At 51.4% G+C, this 18,673-nt stretch overlaps 1 protein-coding gene and 1 pseudogene across 1 annotated transcript in view; one reads left to right on the forward strand and one right to left on the reverse strand.

Annotated features, from left to right (window-relative positions):
- Window positions 1–18,673, reverse strand: part of LOC126263553 (histone demethylase UTY) — a 371,377-nt gene that overhangs the window by 52,599 nt on the left and 300,105 nt on the right. Inside the window, exons 19-20 of the mRNA XM_049960649.1 lie at window positions 17,588–17,724; window positions 17,381–17,499 (exon numbers count right to left, since the gene is read on the reverse strand). Of these exons, the coding sequence (XP_049816606.1) occupies window positions 17,381–17,499; window positions 17,588–17,724 (256 nt within the window). The remainder of the gene's footprint in view (window positions 1–17,380; window positions 17,500–17,587; window positions 17,725–18,673) is intronic.
- LOC126211577 (5S ribosomal RNA) lies at window positions 16,571–16,688 on the forward strand (annotated as a pseudogene).

Raw genomic sequence — 18,673 nt, forward strand, 5'->3', positions numbered from 1 at the left:
GAGATCGGTGAGAAACTAGACGTGCCAGATAACCATTGAGTTCAACTCCAAACTACAGGTGAGGGAGTGAAGGTATTAAAGGAGCTGGTAAAAAAGTCCCAGCTTGCCTTCTTGCCATCTCGGATGATGCAACAGCATCGCGCATGTAGCTGCTTATGGCGGATACAGTTGGCCAACATAGGATGGTGGCAGAAAACACGAAGAGCATGTCTCAGCTCGTGTACTGAGTCACAGCATGTCTCGTTCCACCAAGGAACTGGAGGGGGTGGGGTGGGGTGGTGGGGTGGTGGGGTGGTGGGGGGTGGGGGGCGTGGGGGGGGGCAGAGGGGAGGTACGAGGTGTTCAACGTTCCACAGCTGTAAAAATAACTTCTGTAACATAAGTGAGCTGATCGTCAATGCTAGGAAATTGATGGTCATCAAATGTTGCTAGAGATGAGAAAAGTGTCTAATTGGCTAGGGAAAACTTCCAGTGTCTTGGGCGCATAGATGGCAGTTGTAGCTGTAATTGAAAGGCACATGGAAAATGGTCACTCAAGTGTGTATCAGCAAGAGTGAGCAATTCGAAGCACCGAACTAGCCAAACAGTACCGACCAAAAGGTCCAAATGAGAGGAGGTTGACATAGAGGTAGACAGAAATGTAGGTTCCCCAGTGTTGAGGCAAACAAGATCCACTTTGTGGAAGAGGACAATCAATAGCGAGCCACTTGGACAAGGATGCGGAGATCCCCAAAGCGGATGGTGAGCATTGAAGTTCCCAACCAGCAAATGAGGGGGTGGGAGCTGATGAAGGAGATTGGCTCTTGCCATTGGTGTGGACGACAGAATGTGGTGTATGGTACAAAGAGAGAAGGTTTATCCAGAAAGGGGAAGATATACAGCAACAGCTTGGAAGGAACTGTTTAAGGGGATTGGGTGGTGATGGATAGTATCATGGAGAATTGTAAAGTCCCCCATGTGCTGGAGTGCCATCGACAGAGGGGAGACCAATCCAGACTAATTGCAAATAAGGGAAGGCAAAGCGATCATGAGGATGTAACTTTGTTTCCTGAAGACAAAAGAAGACCGGGGAGTAGGATCCTAAGAGGATTGACAATTCATCCCCATTGGAGTGAATTCCGCAGATATTCCAATGGATAATTGACATAGGGGGGACAGAAAAGGGAAAAATCTCACCACAGTTGCCGTCAACTCAACGAGCACTGAGAACCAGCAGCTGATGGCGTGGAACGGCACTCCACAAAAGACAGAAGTTCGTAATCCATAGGCTGTTCAGGGGCAGCTCCTGCTGCCAGTGATCGGCTGGTTGATCGGCCACCAGCAGTGCGTCTTGGCGACACAGAAGAAGGCCGAGGATGGCTACCGCTGGGTGGTACTGTAGAAGAGACACGCCGTGATGGAGAAGGAGAGGAACTTTGTTTCTTATGAGCCTTCTTGGAAGCAGGACGTTGAAATGAGGGAGGAGTCGATGGTTGTGAGGTTTGGGTATGTAAAAAATCTTCATGAGTAGGCTCTTGTTTTTGGAAGTCTGGGTATTCAATTTTGAGGCCTGTAATTTAATAGGAGTCGGTGAAGGTTGAGCCTTAGAGTGAGCGGTTGATAGTGGGGAAGTTGAATAGGCGATCTTAGGGCTGGCCGATCTGACGACCATGGCACTAAAGGTGAGATCGCCAGTCCGCGTGGCTACCTCCTTATTAGGTCGAGGAGAGGTCAGGACAGTGCTATATTTACCCGCTGGGAATACAGTGGACTTTCTACTGGCGAATAACTTATGAGCAGCAAAGGTAGACACCTTTTCCTTCACTCAGATTTCCTGAATAATTCGTTTATCTTTAAAAATAGGACAACCTCTAGAGGAAGTAGCATGGTCACCCATTCACTTGATGCAACAAGGGGTGGAGGTGGACAGTCACCCTCATGAGCATCCCTACCACATGTAATACATTTGGCCATATTGGAACACAACTGGCTGATTAAACTGCTGACACTGATAGCAACATGTAGGGTTGGAGATGTAAGGTCAAACTGAAATGATCTCATATCCTGCTTTAATGTGCGATGGAAGTTGAACTCTGTCAAACATCAAGAAGAGAGTGTGGGTCAGTACCAAATCCTTATCACCCTTTTTATGACTCAATGTACAGCCGTTACCACCCTGGTCAGGAAGGTAATTTTGAATGTTCTCATTGGATAATCCGTCAAGTGACCTTGCATAAACCATCCCGTGCAATAAATTTAAAGTACAGTGCGCTTCCACCCAGACATGGAAGGTGTGTAGCAGTGTAGTTCGAAACAATTTATGTGCGTGGAGGACACTGTTTGTAACAACAAGGTGCCATTTCGTAAGCGGGAACAAGACTTTACAGGACCTGCAATTGCATCGACACCTTTCTGAATAATGAAAGGGTTGACTGTGGACAAGCCTTGGCCTTCGTCAGACCGAGAAACAACAAGGAACTTTGGCACCGATGGAAGAATTGTCCACAGCTGCGACTCATCTAGCTTTCTCTTGTGGTCAGAAGTTGTAGAAGTAGAAGAAACCATTGTGAAAGTATCCCCAATGATTACCGGCATCTCCGATGGCACACTCCTTCCTAGTGGGGGGCCTCTCTGAGGGCACCCCCGCCTTAAGTGATTGTCCACACCTCAGGTCACACCTGAAAAATGGACGGAGGGACCAATTGGCACATTTGGAAGGTACCAGCTCAGGTAATCACCCCTCCCTGGGCCTGGCCTTTACCAGAGGGTACATACGTGCCCTACTTGTCTACCCGGGGCGGGGAATTACATGTTACCCCGTCACCGGCTACATGTGGGTCAGTCTTCAGACACGCACAGGGAGGAAAGAAGGAGACGGGGGAACAAAGAAAAGGAAAGAAGAGAAGAGGTCTCAAATGCCGCAGTGGAGAAGAAGGTAAAGAGAAGAATCAAGGAAAAGAGAAGGACAAAGTGAGGACAAAGACTTTCCAGTATAGAGAGAAAAGAAGAGAAACCACATATTACAGTCACAAGCATCCATCTCCGGACATAGGCACAAAACGTACTCCCAAAGAGGGGAATGGAAGGGGCTGGGTGGTGAGGGGTGGGGGGTGGAGGTGGGGAGGGGGAGAATCGGTGGTGGTGGTGGTTGTTGGGATGTTTAAGGGGGACTAAACAGCTAAGGTCATCAGTCCCCCATTCCAAAAACAGGCGAGACAAAGGCGCAGAGCAGATAAAACCCCAAGGGGAAGGAGACTCTCTCACCCCCCCCCCCCCCCCAGGCACTAAAGAACACAAATTAGCCAACGAACATTACATAAAAGAAGAGTACAGACGAACACCAAACAGAAAGAAACAGAAGAAAAGAAAATGGCCGGAGACTGGTTGACTGACCACGAGAACAAAAAAGGGAAAGAGTCAACCATCTGACGGCACACCAGAACAGCAACAAACACAAGGACAAAAGACACAGAAAGGGAAAGGTGCAGGACCTCCCTAAATCGAACCATAAAAAGGACTACCACGGATAAAATGTAAAACATTGTCAGCCATGGAGGCATCGTCAGATAAAACCAAAGCCAAAGTGCCCGGGAAATTAAAAGATTGCCGGAATGTGCGCAGTCGAGGACACTCCAGCAAAATGTGGCCGACCGTCAGCCGGGACCCACACCGACACGGGGGGATCCTCCTGACGCAACAGATGGCCATGCGTCAGGTATGTATGGCCGATGCGCAGCCGACACAGGACCACCGAGTCCCTGCGAGAAGCCCGCAGGGAGGAACGCCACACATCGGTCGTCTCCTTGACAGCCCGCAGTTTATTCGGGGCTGTCATGCCGCGCCACTCAGCAGCCCACATCCCAAGCACCTTACGGCGCAACACCAGCTGCTGGTCGCGAGCCGTAAGGCCCATCTCCAAAGCTGGGGCGTCTATCGCCCCTTTGGCCAGCCTGTCAACACGTTCGTTCCCCGGGATGCCAACGTGACCTGGCGTCCAAACAAAAACCACCGAACGACCAGACCGGGTAATGGTGGAAACAGACTCCCGAATAGAGGACACCAGAGGAGAACAGGGATAGCAGCAATCGATGGCCTGGAGGCTGCTCAGGGAGTCACTGCAGATGACTATGGACGTACCTGAGCAGGAACGCATATGCTCAAGAGCGCGCAAGATGGCCACCAGCTCTGCAGTAAAAACACTACAGCCAGCTGGCAAAGAGCGCTGTTCAACATGGGCAGCGTGAGCAAAAGCGTAGGCAGTGCGACCATCAACCAGGGAACCATCAGTGTAGACAGGCTCGCAGCCCGGAAATGAGGCGAGGAGCGTAAGAAAACGGCGACGGAGGGCTACAGGCGGAACCGAGTCCTTGGGTCCCTGTGCCAAGTCCAGACGGACGGACGGCCGGGGCAAACACCAGGGAGGCGTAGGTGCATGGACCCGAAAGTGAGGCAGAAGAGGGAATGACCCCAGTTCGGACAGCAGGGACTTTACGCGGACAGCTATGGAAAGCCCAGACCGAGGTCGCCGTTCGGGCAGATGGAGGACCGTGACAGGGAAAAGCAGGCGACGATTGGGATGGGCTGGCGAGCAATGAACGTGGACAGCATAGTCGGCGAGCAGTCGATGGCGGCGAATCCGCAGCGGGGGAACCCCGGCCTCGACCAGTAGACTATCCACGGGGCTCGTACGAAATGCGCCAGTTGCAAGCCGAACTCCACAGTGATGGATGGGGTCTAACAACTTCAACACTGAGGGGGATGCAGACCCATAGGCCAGGCTCCCATAATCAAGCCTGGACTGCACGAGGGCTCTATATAATTGCAACAGCGTGCAGCGATCCGCACCCCACGATGTGTGGCTGATGCAGCGGAGGGCGTTGAGGTGCCGCCAGCACTTTCGCTTCAGCTGAGTAATATGAGGAACCCACGTGAGCCGGGAATCAAACACGAGTCCCAAGAAGCGGCAAGTGTCCACCACTTCAAGCAGGTGGCCGTCGAGGTAAAGTTCAGGATGAGGGTGGACCGTCCGACGCCGGCAGAAGTGCATAACTCGAGTCTTGGCTGCAGAGAACTGAAAACCGTGAGTCAGAGCCCATGATGCTGCCTTCCGAACGGCTACCTGCAGCCTGCGTTCGGCGACTCCCGTAGTCGTGGAGCTAAATGAGATTATTATTATTATTTTGGTTTTAGGGCGCAAAACTGCTATGGTCATTAGCGCCCGGTCCGCGACTGAGGAAAGAATAAAAACTGAAAATGGAAAACAGCAAAAATGGGAACAAAACTCAAAAAATTGGACACGAAAAGCAGAAACAAGGCTTAAAAGTCCACTACAGAGAGGGGTTGATGGTCCCCGATAAAACTTCAAATGACTGACGTCATTTCACTGTCACTAATAAACTGGAGAACGCGGTCGGCTGAGCGCGTGTCATCTGCTAAAATCGACGATAGATCAGGCGATAGCTGTAGACGGGAGCGTAACGGATTAAAATAGGGGCATTCAATTAAAAGGTGTCTGACCGTCCACAGCTGAGAGCAGTGGGGACAGAGTGGGGGAGGATCGCCGCTGAAAAGATGCCGATGGCTAAAACGACAGTGCCCTATCCGGAGTCTAGCTAAAATTACCTCCTCCCGACGACTCGTTCGGGAGGAAGAGGTCCAAGCGCAAGGAAGGGCTTTCACTTCCCGCAATTTATTGCGGGGAAGTGTTGACCAATGCGCATGCCATAAATGAGCAACTGTGCGACATAAACCGCTCCGTAGATCGGTGAAGGGAAGCGACTGAATAGCTGGCCGAGGAAGAGAAACTGCAGCCTTGGCTGCTATATCAGCCGCCTCATTCCCACAGATACCAGCGTGTCCCGGGAGCCAGAGGAACGCCACCGAGACGCCCCCCAGGTGGAGCAAGCGCAGACAGTCCTGAATCCGGTGGACCAGAGGGTGCACAGGGTAAAGAGCTTGGAGACTGAGGAGAGAGCTGAGAGAATCTGAGCAGATTACGTACTGTATCCGCTGATGGCGGCGGATGTAGTGGACAGCCTGGAGAACAGCGAAAAGCTCCGCAGTATAAACAGAACACTGGTCGGGAAGCCGAAAGTGATTTGGGGCGTCGCCAACAATATAGGCACTCCCTACACCCAACGATGTTTTCGAGCCGTCGGTGTAAATAAAGGTGGCGTCTGTCATTTGTGCACATAGAGCAGCAAATGCCCGCCGATAAACAAGTGAAGGCGTACCATCCTTGGGAAATTGACAAAGATCACGGAGCAGACAGATCCGGGGACGAAGCCAAGGCGGTGCTGTACCCCAAGTTGTCAAGAAGGTTTTAGGAAAGCGGAAGGAAAGAGAATGGAGCAGTTGACGGAAGCGGACTCCCGGGGGTAGTAGGGACGAGGAGCGGCCTGCAAACCCTACATCAAAGGAGGCGTCGAAAAAAGGGTCGTGGGCTGGATTAGCAGGCATGGAAGACAGATGGCTAGCATAACGGCTCAGAAGGACCGCTCGCCGATTGGACAGCGGAGGTTCAGCAGTCTCAGCATAAAGGCTTTCCACAGGGCTAGTGTAAAAAGCTCCAGACGCTAAACGTAATCCACGGTGGTGGATAGAGTCGAGACGCCGAAGGATAGACGGCCGAGCAGAGGAGTAGACGATGCTTCCATAGTCCAATTTCGAGCGCACTAAGGTGCGATAGAGGCGGAGAAGGACCACTCGGTCCGCTCCCCAGGAGGTACCATTCAGGACACGGAGGGCGTTGAGCGTTCGCAGACAGCGAGCCGAAAGATAGGAAACGTGGGAGGACCAGCACAGTTTTCTATCAAACATAAGACCCAAGAATTTAGTGACGTCTGAAAACCGAAGGTTGACAGGACCTAGATGTAAGGAGGGCGGAAGAAACTCCTTACGTCGCCAAAAATTAATACAAACGGTCTTACTGGGAGAAAAACGGAAGCCGGTTTCGAGGCTCCAAGAGTGGAGGCGATCGAGACATCCTTGAAGACGTCGTTCAAGAAGGCTGGTCCGTTGAGAGCTGTAGTAGATCGCAAAATCGTCCACAAAGAGGGAGCCCGAGACGTCAGGAAGGAGACAATCCATAATTGGATTTATAGCGACGGCAAACAGTACAACACTCAGCACGGAGCCCTGGGGTACCCCGTTTTCTTGAGAGAAAGTACGGGAGAGAGTAGTGTTCACCCGCACCCTAAATGTTCGCTCTGCCATAAATTCGCGAAGAAAAAGGGGCAGCCGGCCTCGAAAGCCCCAAGAGAACAGTGTGCGGAGGATGCCTGTCCTCCAACAGGTATCGTATGCTCTCTCCAGATCAAAAAATATTGCTACTGTTTGGCGTTTCCGGAGAAAATTGTTCATGATATAAGTGGAGAGAGCAACAAGATGGTCAACTGCAGAGCGATGCTTTCGGAATCCGCATTGGGCAGGTGTTAAAAGACTGCGGGATTCCAGCCACCAAGCTAAACGGTAATTCACCATACGCTCCAAAATCTTACAGACACTACTCGTGAGAGAAATGGGGCGATAGCTAGAGGGGAGATGTTTGTCCTTTCCAGGTTTCGGAATGGGAACGACGATAGCTTCCCGCCATCGTTTGGGAAAGGTACTGTCGGTCCAAATTCGATTATAAAGGCGAAGGAGGTAACGCAGACTATGGGTTGATAAATGCAGCAACATTTGGACATGGATACCATCCGATCCAGGGGCGGAGGAGCGAGAAGAAGAGAGGGCATGTTGGAGTTCCCGCATGGAGAAAACGGTATTGTAGCTTTCGCGATTTTGAGAGGAGAAAGCAAGAGGTCGCACTTCCGCTGCACGTTTCTTCGGGAGAAACGCTGGCGGGTAATGTGAAGAGCTCGAAATCTCAGCAAAGTGCTGACCCAATGAGTTAGAAATTGCGACGGGGTCCACTAAGGTATCATGCGCGACAGTGAGCCCAGAGACCGGGGAGAAACTAGGCGCGCCTGAGAACCGTCGAAGCCGACTCCAAACTTCCGAGGAGGGAGTGAAGGTGTTAAATGAGCTAATAAAGAATTGCCAGCTTGCCTTCTTGCTATCGCGGATGACGCGACGGCATCGCGCACGGAGTTGCTTATAGCGGATACAGTTTGCCAAAGTAGGATGGTGACGGAAAATGCGGAGAGCACGTCGCCGCTCACGGATTGCGTCACGGCATGCCTCGGTCCACCAAGGAACTGGGGGGCGCCGGGGCAATTCGGAGGTGCGTGGTATTGAACGTTCCGCAGCTGTAAGAATAACGTCGGTAAAATGTGTGACCTCATCGTCGACGCTGGGAAAGCGACGGTCATCGAATGTCGCTAGAGACGAAAAAAGTGTCCAATCGGCTTGGGCAAACTTCCAGCGTCGCGGGCGCATATATGGCAGTTGAGGCTGCAGCCTAAGGACACATGGAAAGTGGTCACTAGAGTGTGTATCATCAAGGGCGAACCATTCGAAGCGCTGAGCAAGCGGAACAGTACCGATCGCAAGGTCCAAATGAGATAAATTTGTCGTGGAGGCAGACAAAAACGTGGGGACCCCAGTGTTGAGGCAAACTAGATCCGCTTGGTGGAAGACGTCTAGCAATAGGGAGCCACGTGGACAAGGATGTGGAGATCCCCAAAGCGGGTGGTGGGCATTGAAGTCCCCAACCAGCAAATAGGGGGGTGGAAGCTGACCAAGAAGATGAAGGAGATCAGCTCGTGCCATTGGTGTGGACGATGGAATGTATACAGTACAAAGAGAGAACGTGTATCCAGAAAGGGAAAGACGGACGGCGACAGCTTGGAAGGAACTGTCTAAGGGGATTGGATGATAATGGAGAGTATCATGGAGAAGAATCATGAGTCCTCCATGGGCTGGAGTGCCTTCCACAGAGGGGAGGTCATATCGGACGGACTGAAAATGAGGGAGAACAAAGCGGTCATTAGGACGCAGCTTTGTTTCCTGAAGACAGAAGATGACCGGCGAGTAGGATCGTAAGAGGATCGACAATTCATCCCGATTGGCTCGAATGCCGCGGATATTCCAGTGGATAATGGACATAGGGTGAACAGAAAATGGAGGAATGTGACCAAGGGTGCTGTCAACTCAACGACTGCTCAGAGCTTGCGACCGACAGCATGGAATGGCATTCAGCCGAAGGCAGAAGATCCTGATCCATAGGCTGGTCAGGAGCAGCTCCCGCCACCAGCGATCGGCCGGTTGACCGGCCACCAGCAGTGCGCCTCGGCGACACAGAAGACGGCCGAGGGCGATTTCCGCCAGGTGGCGCTGTGGATGGGACACGCCTTGGCGGAGAAGGAGAGGAACTGGGTTTCTTTGTAGCCTTCTTGGAAGTATGAGGTTTAGAGGAAGGAGGAACCGATGGTGGTGAAGTTGCCGTACGTAAAAACTCTTCACGAGTATGCTCTTTCTTCGAAGACTTGGTGTCTGACTTTTGGGCTCGAGATTTAGCAGAACCCGACGAAGGGTGAGCCAAAGAGTGGGCAGGCGAAAGTGGTGAAGTTGAACGGGCGATCTTTGCGCTGGCCGATCGGACGACCGTGGCACTAAAGGTGAGGTCGCAAGTCTGCGTGGCCGCCTCCTTTGTTGGCCGAGGAGAAGCAAGGACAGTGCTGTATTTGCCTGTCTGAGGCACTGTGGGCTGTCGACTGGCGAACAACTTCCGAGCAGCAAAGGTCGACACCTTTTCCTTCACTCTTATTTCCTGGATGAGCTTTTCGTCCTTAAAAACTGGGCAATCTCTAGAGGAAGCAGCGTGGTCACCCATACAGTTGATGCAGCGAGGGGATGGAGGTGGACAAGCACCCTCATGGGCATCCCTGCCACACGTAACACATTTGGCCGGATTAGAACAGGACTGGCTGGTGTGATTGAATCGCTGGCACCGATAGCAACGCGTAGGGTTTGGGACGTAAGGACGAACGGAAATTATCTCATAGCCTGCTTTGATTTTCGATGGGAGTTGCACTTTGTCAAATGTCAAAAAGACAGTGCGGGTTGGAATGATCTTCGTGTCAACCCTTTTCATAACCCTATGAACAGCCGTTACGCCCTGGTCTGACAGGTAGTGCTGAATTTCTTCGTCAGACAGTCCATCGAGGGAGCGTGTATAAACAACTCCACGCGAGGAATTTAAGGTACGGTGCGGTTCCACCCGGACAGGGAAAGTGTGTAGTAGTGAGGTACGCAGCAATTTTTGTGCCTGGAGGGCACTGTGTGTTTCTAACAACAGGGTGCCATTCCGTAATCTGGAACAAGACTTTACAGGACCTGCAATTGCGTCGACACCTTTCTGAATTATGAAAGGGTTGACTGTGGAGAAGTCGTGACCTTCGTCAGACCGAGAAACAACAAGGAACTGTGGCAACGATGGAAGAACTGACTGTGGTTGAGACTCAGTGAACTTACGTTTGTGAGCAGACATAGTAGAAGATGAGGAAACCATTGCGGAAGAATCCCCCATGATTACCGGCGTCTCCGATGGCGCGCTCCTCCCTTGTGGGGGCCCTCTCTGAGGGCACTCCCGCCTTAGGTGATTGTTCACACCTCAGGTCACACCTCCCGACAAACGGACGGAGGGACCAATCGGCACTTTCGGAAGGTATCAGCTCGGGTAATCACCCCTCCCTGGGCCTGGCCGTTACCAGGGGGTACGTACGTGTCCTACCTGTCTACCCGGGGCGGGGAATTACGCGTTACCCCGTCACCGGCTACGCATGGAAGTGCGTGGGTCGGCCTTCAGACACGCACAGGGAGGAAGAAAGAGAAAGGGAAAGGGAAAGGAAAGAAGAGGTCTCAAACGCCGCAGCGGAGAAAAGGGTAGAGAGAAGAGGTAAGGAAAAGAGAGGGACAAAGGAAGGACGAAGACTAACAAGTAAGGAAGGCGAAGAATGTGGTACATTTACAAGCGTCCGTCTCCGGACGTAGGCACAAACCATTCCCCCAGAGGGGGAGAAAAGGAAGGAAAGAGCCAGTGGTGAGGGGGGGGGGGGCGAAGATGTGGGACGGGGAAGGATGCGGAAAGGGAAGGTATGCAGCCCGGAAAGGAAGGAGGGCAACATTAGCTCGGGGTCCCGTGCTCGCTACGCACGTGTCCACAAAAGAGTTGTGGACCCCCTGGGGGGAGCTAAATGAGATGCAGAAGTCGTCGGCATACAAGGAAGGAGACACCGACGACCCCACGGCCGCAGCCAGACCATTAATGGCCACTAGAAATAAGGACACGCTCAACACCGAGCCCTGCGGGACCCCATTTTCCTGTATATAAGATGAACTAGAGGCGGCACCCACTTGCACCCAGAAAGAGCGGTGCAAGAGAAAGGTTTGAAGAAAAGCCGGGAGCCGACCACGAAGACCCCAGGCATGCAGCGTGGCAAGAATGTGATGCCTCCATGTGGTGTCATACGCCTTCCGCAGATCAAAAAATACAGCAACAAGATGCTGACGTCGGGCAAAGGCCGTACGGATAGCAGATTCCAGCCGCACCAAATTGTCCGTGGCAGACCGGCCCCGACGGAAGCCACCCTGGGATGGAGCGAGGAGACCACGCGACTCAAGGACCCAACACAAACGCCGCCCCACCATACGTTCGAGCAATTTGCACAAAACGTTGGTGAGGGTAATGGGACGATAGCTGTCCACCGCCAGTGGGTCCGCACCGGGCTTCAAGATGGGGACAATAACACCCTCTCGCCATTGCGACGGGAACACGCCTTCGCTCCAAATGCGGTTAAATACCGTGAGAATGTGTCCCTGGTAGTCCCTGGAGAGATGCTTCAGCAACTGCGCGTGGATGCAGTCTGGTCCTGGTGCTGTATCAGGGCAATCGGCGAGGGCAGCGAGGAATTCCCTCTCGCTGAAAGGAGCATTGTATTGTTCAGAACGACGCGTGTGGAAGGATAACGGCGTCCGCTCGGCGCGCTCCTTTAGAGAGCGAAAGGCGGGGGGATAAGAGGCAGTCGCAGAGCTCTTCGCAAAGTGCGCGGCAAGCTGTTCAGCAATGGCGGCAGCGTCCGTGCAAACAGCGCCGTCCAAGGAGAGCCCAGGTACACCCATAGGGGTCTGGTATCCATAAATCCGCCGGATCCGGGACCACACGAGCGAGGGGGAGACATGGGAGCCCAGGGATGAGACGTACCTCTCCCAGCACTCCTGCTTACGCCGTGCAATAAGACGACGGGCGAAGGCACGGAGCCGCTTAAAGGCGATGAGGGTCTCTAGAGACGGGTGCCGCCTATGACGCTGGAGAGCCCGCCTACAGTCGCGAATAGCCTCAGCAATCTCCGGCGACCACCAGGGTACAGCCTTCTTCCGAGGGAGTCCAGAAGAGCGGGGGATACAAGCCTCGGCCGCCGAAATGATTGACGTGGTGAAGACACGGACCACCTCGTCAATGTCACCCTGTGGGGGAGACGCAATGGTTGCCGCGGAAGTAAAAGCTGGCCAGTCAGCCCTGTGGAGAGCCCAGCGGGGCAGGCGCCCAGAAGAATGACACTGGGGCAGTGACAAATAGATGGGAAAATGGTCACTACCACACAGGTCAGGATGCACTCTCCAGTGGAGAGATGGGACAAGGCCGGGGCTGCAAAGAGAGAGATCGATGGCCGAGAACGAGCCGTGGGCCACACTGAAATGTGTGGGAGCACCGGTGTTCAGGAGGCTAAGGTCGAGCTGAGCCAACACATGCTCCACGGCCCGACCGCGGTCATCGGAGACAGTCCCACCCCATAGAGGGTTGTGGGCATTGAAATTGCCCAGAAGCAGCAAAGGTGGCGGGAGTTGAGCCAGCAGTGCAGCCAAGACATGCTGGGGGAGCTCCCCATCCGGAGGAACGTAAACAGAGCAAACTGTAATAGCCAGCGAGAGCTCAACCCTGGCAGCGACTGCCTCTAAAGGCGTCTGAAGGGGTACTGGCGAGCTACAGACAGAGTGGTGAACAAAGAGGCAAACTCCACCTGATGCTCGGTGACAGGCAACACGGTTCTTATAGTATCCCCGATAACCGCGAAGGGCGGGGGTCCGCATTGCAGGAAACCAAGTTTCCTGCAGAGCAATGCAGAGAACAGGGGAATCACTCAGAAGCATCCGGAGCTCAGGCAGGTGGCGGAAATAACCGCCGCAGTTCCACTGGAGAATGGAAGCAGGAAGGGACTGGGAGGGCGTGAAGGAGACTAAGAGGCAGACGGCGCCTCAGAGTCAACTGCCGCCACCGGGGGAGAGTCAGCTGTGTCCATAGGAAAGGCCCCCAAGGGTTCCGTGAGGGCGAGATCCGCGGCAGATGCGAGGATCTCCACCTCATCCCCGGAGCCAGGACTATGGACAGCAGGCGGTACTGAAACCGCCGGAACGTCCTTCTTCTTGGACACATTCCGTTCCTTCTTCTCACGTCGGCCCTTAGGGTGAGAGGGCTGGGAGAGCTTCTCTGAGGGAGCATCAGAGGCTGACGACGACGCAGAAGCCCTACGACCAGCAGGTGGCGGAACCTTCAGCCACTGGCTGACGTCCGGCTGGGTAAGAGAAGAAACGGAGGAAGGCAGAGCCCCGAGGGACCCCTTCCGCTGGAGAGGAACCGGCAGAGGCAACGCCGGTGGAGGAGGAGGGGGAGGGATCGAGCCCCCCGGTTTTGGAGGAGATGTCACTCCCGAAGTAAGAGTGGGGGGAGCGACAGAAGAGGGTTTGCCCCCAACGGCTAAGGGGGCAACAGAGGAAGGCTTGCCCCCAGGCACGAGGGGGGCAGACAGAGATGCACGGCCCCGAGGGCCCACTGAAGGCGGCACAGATGAGGCGACAACCGTCGCTCGCGTGGGCGACGATAACGTGGCTGCAGCATAAGAAGTTCGAATGGAAGCAGGATACAACCGTTCATATTTCACTTTTGCCTCTCGATAAGTAAGCCGGTCCAGGGTCTTAAATTCCATGATCTTCCGCTCCTTATGAAGAACGGGGCAATCCGGCGAGCATGGAGAGTGGTGCTCCCCACAGTTGACACATACAGGCGGAGGCGCACATGGAGAATCTGGATGAGAAGGGCGTCCGCAATCTCGACATGTAGCGCTGGATGGGCAACGGGAGGACATATGCCCAAACTTCCAGCACTGGAAGCACCGCATCGGGGGAGGGACGTATGGTTTGACGTCGCAACGGTAAACCATCACCTTGACCTTCTCGGGCAAGACATCACCTTCGAAGGCCAAGATAAAGGCACCAGTGGCCACCCTGTTTGTTTTGGGTCCTCGATGGACACGACGGACAAAATGCACTCCACGTCGTTCTAAGTCGGCTCTCAGCTCGTCATCGGATTGTAACAATAGGTCACGATGGTAAATAATCCCCTGGACCATATTTAGGCTACTGTGGGGAGTGACGGTTACAGGGACGTCACCCAGCTTATCACACAAGAGCAACGCTCGTGACTGGGCTGGGGAGGACGTCTTGAGGAGGATGGACCCATTCCTCATTTTAGACAACCCCGCCACTTCCCCAAACTTATCCTCCAGGTGTTCCACAAAAAACAGAGGCTTCGTCATAAGAAAGGAGTCACCATCAGTCCTGCTGCAGACAAGGTATTGCGGTACGTAAGGCTCCCGCTTGGCACTAGATCTACGGCCCTCCCATGGCGCAGCCAACGAGGGGAACGTCTGAGGGTCATACTGCGCAGCGTCAAATTCTACTCTACCTCGCTTAGAGACGCTGGTGGCCGTGCGACCACCAGCTTGGTGTGATTTATTGCGCTTCATTGCGCCACATCCGCCCAGATGCCACCTACTCCGAACGAGGGCTCTCCCCAAGGGCGCCACCCAGCCAAAGCGACGGGTACCTGGCCGATATCCCGTTGCCCGGAGTCCCCGTGCCCCAGACAAGATGGGCACATACTCCTTGGCATGCATGGGGACGAAACAGCTCTGGCATCTGTAGTGCGATCCCTGCGTGGTCAGGGGGCTACCACCAAGAGGGTACATGACGACCCCACCACAACGGACTGGCTACCGTGCTGGATTTTAGGTGTCTAAAGGGTCCACAGGTGTCGTGGGTGCTAAGAATGGTATTGTGCACAAGGCGAGAAGGAGGCAAGCCAGGAGACGTTGGGCGTAAATCCCGCCACACGACAAGAGGTAACATGCAAGATGGTGGTGCATGATGGACCAATAGGAAAACACCACGTAAGGTGTCCTTCCCCAAATGACACGCACTAACAACGGAAATTTGGAAAAAAGGAGGTCAAACCCAAGAAGGGACCATCACAGAAGGCCGAAACGTTTGAGACTCCTTTTAGTCGCCTCTTACGACAGGCAGGAATACCGCGGGCCTATTCTAACCCCCGAACCCGCAGGGGGTGGGGTGAATCGGGACAGGGAGGGTTGTGGAAAGGGAAGGTATGCAGCCTGGGAAGGTATGCAGCCTGGACAGGAAAGAGAGCTGCACTAGCTAGGGGTCCCATGTTCGCCACGCACGTATCCACAAAAGATTTGTGGACCCCCTGGAGGGAATAGCACTATCCTGTGCATTGCTAACTATTTTTAGTTATTATAGTGAGAAAGAGAATGGACTTGAAATTTTTCAAATCAATTTGAGCAGCATATATTCAGTGTAACATTATTTCCCATGAAATAACCATATCTCAAGGGGCACATACTTCCACTGCAGCATTCACACTCGCGCGTGCGAGCGAGCGCCCCCCCCCCCCCCCCCCCACACACACACACACACACTTAGGCTAAAAGGAGAGCTAAAGCCCAAAACCTAGGGCAATCACCTAATGTGGAACATTTGTCTGCCAGCTAATCCACCACTAATCAGTTACATGTGAGTAAAAATATGCAATTATTTTAAGGTCATATGACCATTTTTCTGTAAAGGCACATATGTTAATATATTAAGCTGTGAACAAATGTAGAAACTATTTCCAATCATTCATATCACTGTGGGTATCACTCTTGTGATGAAAGTTGACAGCATTAAGAATAAAGCCACTCAACACTGAAAATTCTGAATGTACAATGCCATATTGCACAGCCAGTGCCAATTGTAAAATGGCAGACCTGTCAAGTCCAGCAACTGAAATAGTAAGCTTCAAAACTTGAAGACTGACAAAATGGTTCTATAACCACTTTCATTCCAAAATCACTTGTCCCTCATTATCCTAGTTGTAGTGTGTGCCAAATTTGCATCTTTATAAATTTCTTAGTTTTCAGGTGCTGAACCAGAAGACATAAAAGCAGAGTGCTTTAAATCAGTTAGTCCAGTCTTCTAAACTTCACTTCTTAGACTTCAACAGTAGCACCACATACCAAACAAACTACTGTACATAACTTGCTTTTTCATTTTTTTTCCCCAGATATCCTTGGCATAGTTTCACATAAGCTCCACATCCCATCTCTAGCTACAATAGAACAAAATCAAACAGTTTTTTGACACAAAAGGGACATCTCATTATATTCTGTCATGCATACTATTCCACTGATACTGGTGCCAGCTGTTATTTCTTTGCATGGACTGCATGAGGCATGAAAACAGTACACCCAAGAGTAGCTAGTTGTTCAGCATCCAAAGATTTAAGATTTGGTCCAAGGTTGATACCAGGATCGGCAACGGCCTTGCCGCAGTGGTTACTCCGGTTCCCGTGAGATCACCGAAGTTAAGCACTGTTGGGCGAGGTCGGCACTTGGATGGGTGACCATCCAGGCCGCCATGCGTTGTTGCCATTTTTCAGGATGCACTTAGCCTCATGATGCCAATTGAGTAGCTACTCAACCGACTGGTAGTGGCTTCGGTCCACAATACCATCATAACGACCGGGAGAGCAGTGTGCTGACCCCACGTCCCTCCTATCCGCATCCTCCACGGAGGATGACATGGCGGTTGGACGGTCCCGGTAGGCCACTCGTGGACTGAAGACGTACTCCCAAAGAGAGGGAGAAGGGGAATGGAAGGGGCTGGGTGGTGAGGGGTGGGGGGTGGAGGTGGGGAGAGGGAGAATCGTGGACTGAAGACGTACTCCCAAAGAGAGGGAGAAGGGGAATGGATATCTCAGGATCTATTTCTACCACATTACTTTTACTTTGACAATATTTTATAAGTACAGGACATGCTGGATTACAACTGATTCACACTCCATCTTAAATAATAGTTGCATAGCCTCACAGATGCTTTGGATAACTACTTCTCAGATTTGAGAATTTATAATCACATTCACAATTATATTTAGTGAATGATAATTAGTCAGTACTCTGGCTTACATACCGTGTGTGGTAGCAAGATTTAAATACACATATATTCATTTGTAGGGAAAAGTTATTTGAGGGAGATGGGATGAAGGTAGAGGTGAGGAAATGGGAAAAGAAAAAAAAAAAAAGAGGGGAAGAAATGAGAAAGATTTTGTCGAAATAGCACAAACCTGCATTGACCCATACTAAATCTCCTGGCCTCTGCATGAATCGATAGACTGGTATATTTTCCTCATATAAATCATCTAAAGAAGGCCACCAGGAGCCGTGAAGGTAGTTTATATTATTCCTAGAGGGGAAAAAACAATAGTGTTATTCACCAAAAATTAGATTACAAATGAAATTTCTGTAAACTGCTTAATTTCTGAACAGCTTACCTTTCACAAAGATTGTAAATAACTCCCCAGTATGCATCAGGCACAGCAAACCATTCACAGTCACCTGGGCCAATGTTAATATTGATGGAGCAGAAGTTATTATTCTCTTGGTGTCCCGGAGTCCTGCTTCCAGGAACCTGAAATTATACACCACAGATTAAACAGCATTCTATAATTTATTGTAGACACTTTACAATTGAGGCATTCCAACACATGAACATCTATCCATCCCATCATATATTTCAAAGTGTCCACCTAAAATCTTTAATGCAAGTACTATGATGAAGTACATATTATAGTCAGAACTTGCATTTCTAAGAAACTACTGATTTGAGATTACACAAATTAAAGTGTTGAACAGTGGCTAAGCACATGAACAAAATGTTCAACTTTGCAATTAAGATTAAATATAAAGGAGGAACTACACAACATCTCCTTGTACAGCAAGTGTTTGACATTACAAATTTCAAATATCATATTAAACTTGCCAGCTGCCATAGGCATGTTAATGTGGTTGACATAATTAAAGTAATATTTAAATCCCACATTTGAGTAGGTGAAGTCACAAAAAGGATGCAACATCAGTTACAAGTACAAAGGGAATTCAATAAGTAATGCAACACACTTTTTTCCTTGGCCATTCTCGGTTGAAAAATGCAGATTTTGTTGGGGTAAATTGTGAAATATTCCTGCTTGAGCCCTTATTGTTTCAATTTAGTTTCAATAAGTGACAAGAGTTATGTGTAGCCTTCAAATTGGAGTCTTTAATGGAAGCGTGTTCTAATTCTAAGCAGAGAGCTGTCACTGAGTTTCTTTTGACGGAAAACCAGAGTGATGCAAGTATTCAGAGGTAACTGCACAATGTCTGTGAAGACCTAGCAGTCAACAAAAGTATCATGGGTCATCATCAAAGTGTCTATCATCATTGCCAAAAGGTCATGCAAACCTGTCCGATCTCCCACATGTCAACTGACCACACACAGCTGTGAGTTCTGCAATGTTGGAACGTGCAGACACACACATTTCATGTGGTCAACAGATCACAATCAAACACCTCACTGCTCAACTGGACATCTCTGATGGTAG

Source organism: Schistocerca nitens, chromosome 1 (assembly GCF_023898315.1).
Source record: "Schistocerca nitens isolate TAMUIC-IGC-003100 chromosome 1, iqSchNite1.1, whole genome shotgun sequence".
In the NCBI taxonomy this organism is placed as follows: domain Eukaryota; kingdom Metazoa; phylum Arthropoda; class Insecta; order Orthoptera; family Acrididae; genus Schistocerca; species Schistocerca nitens.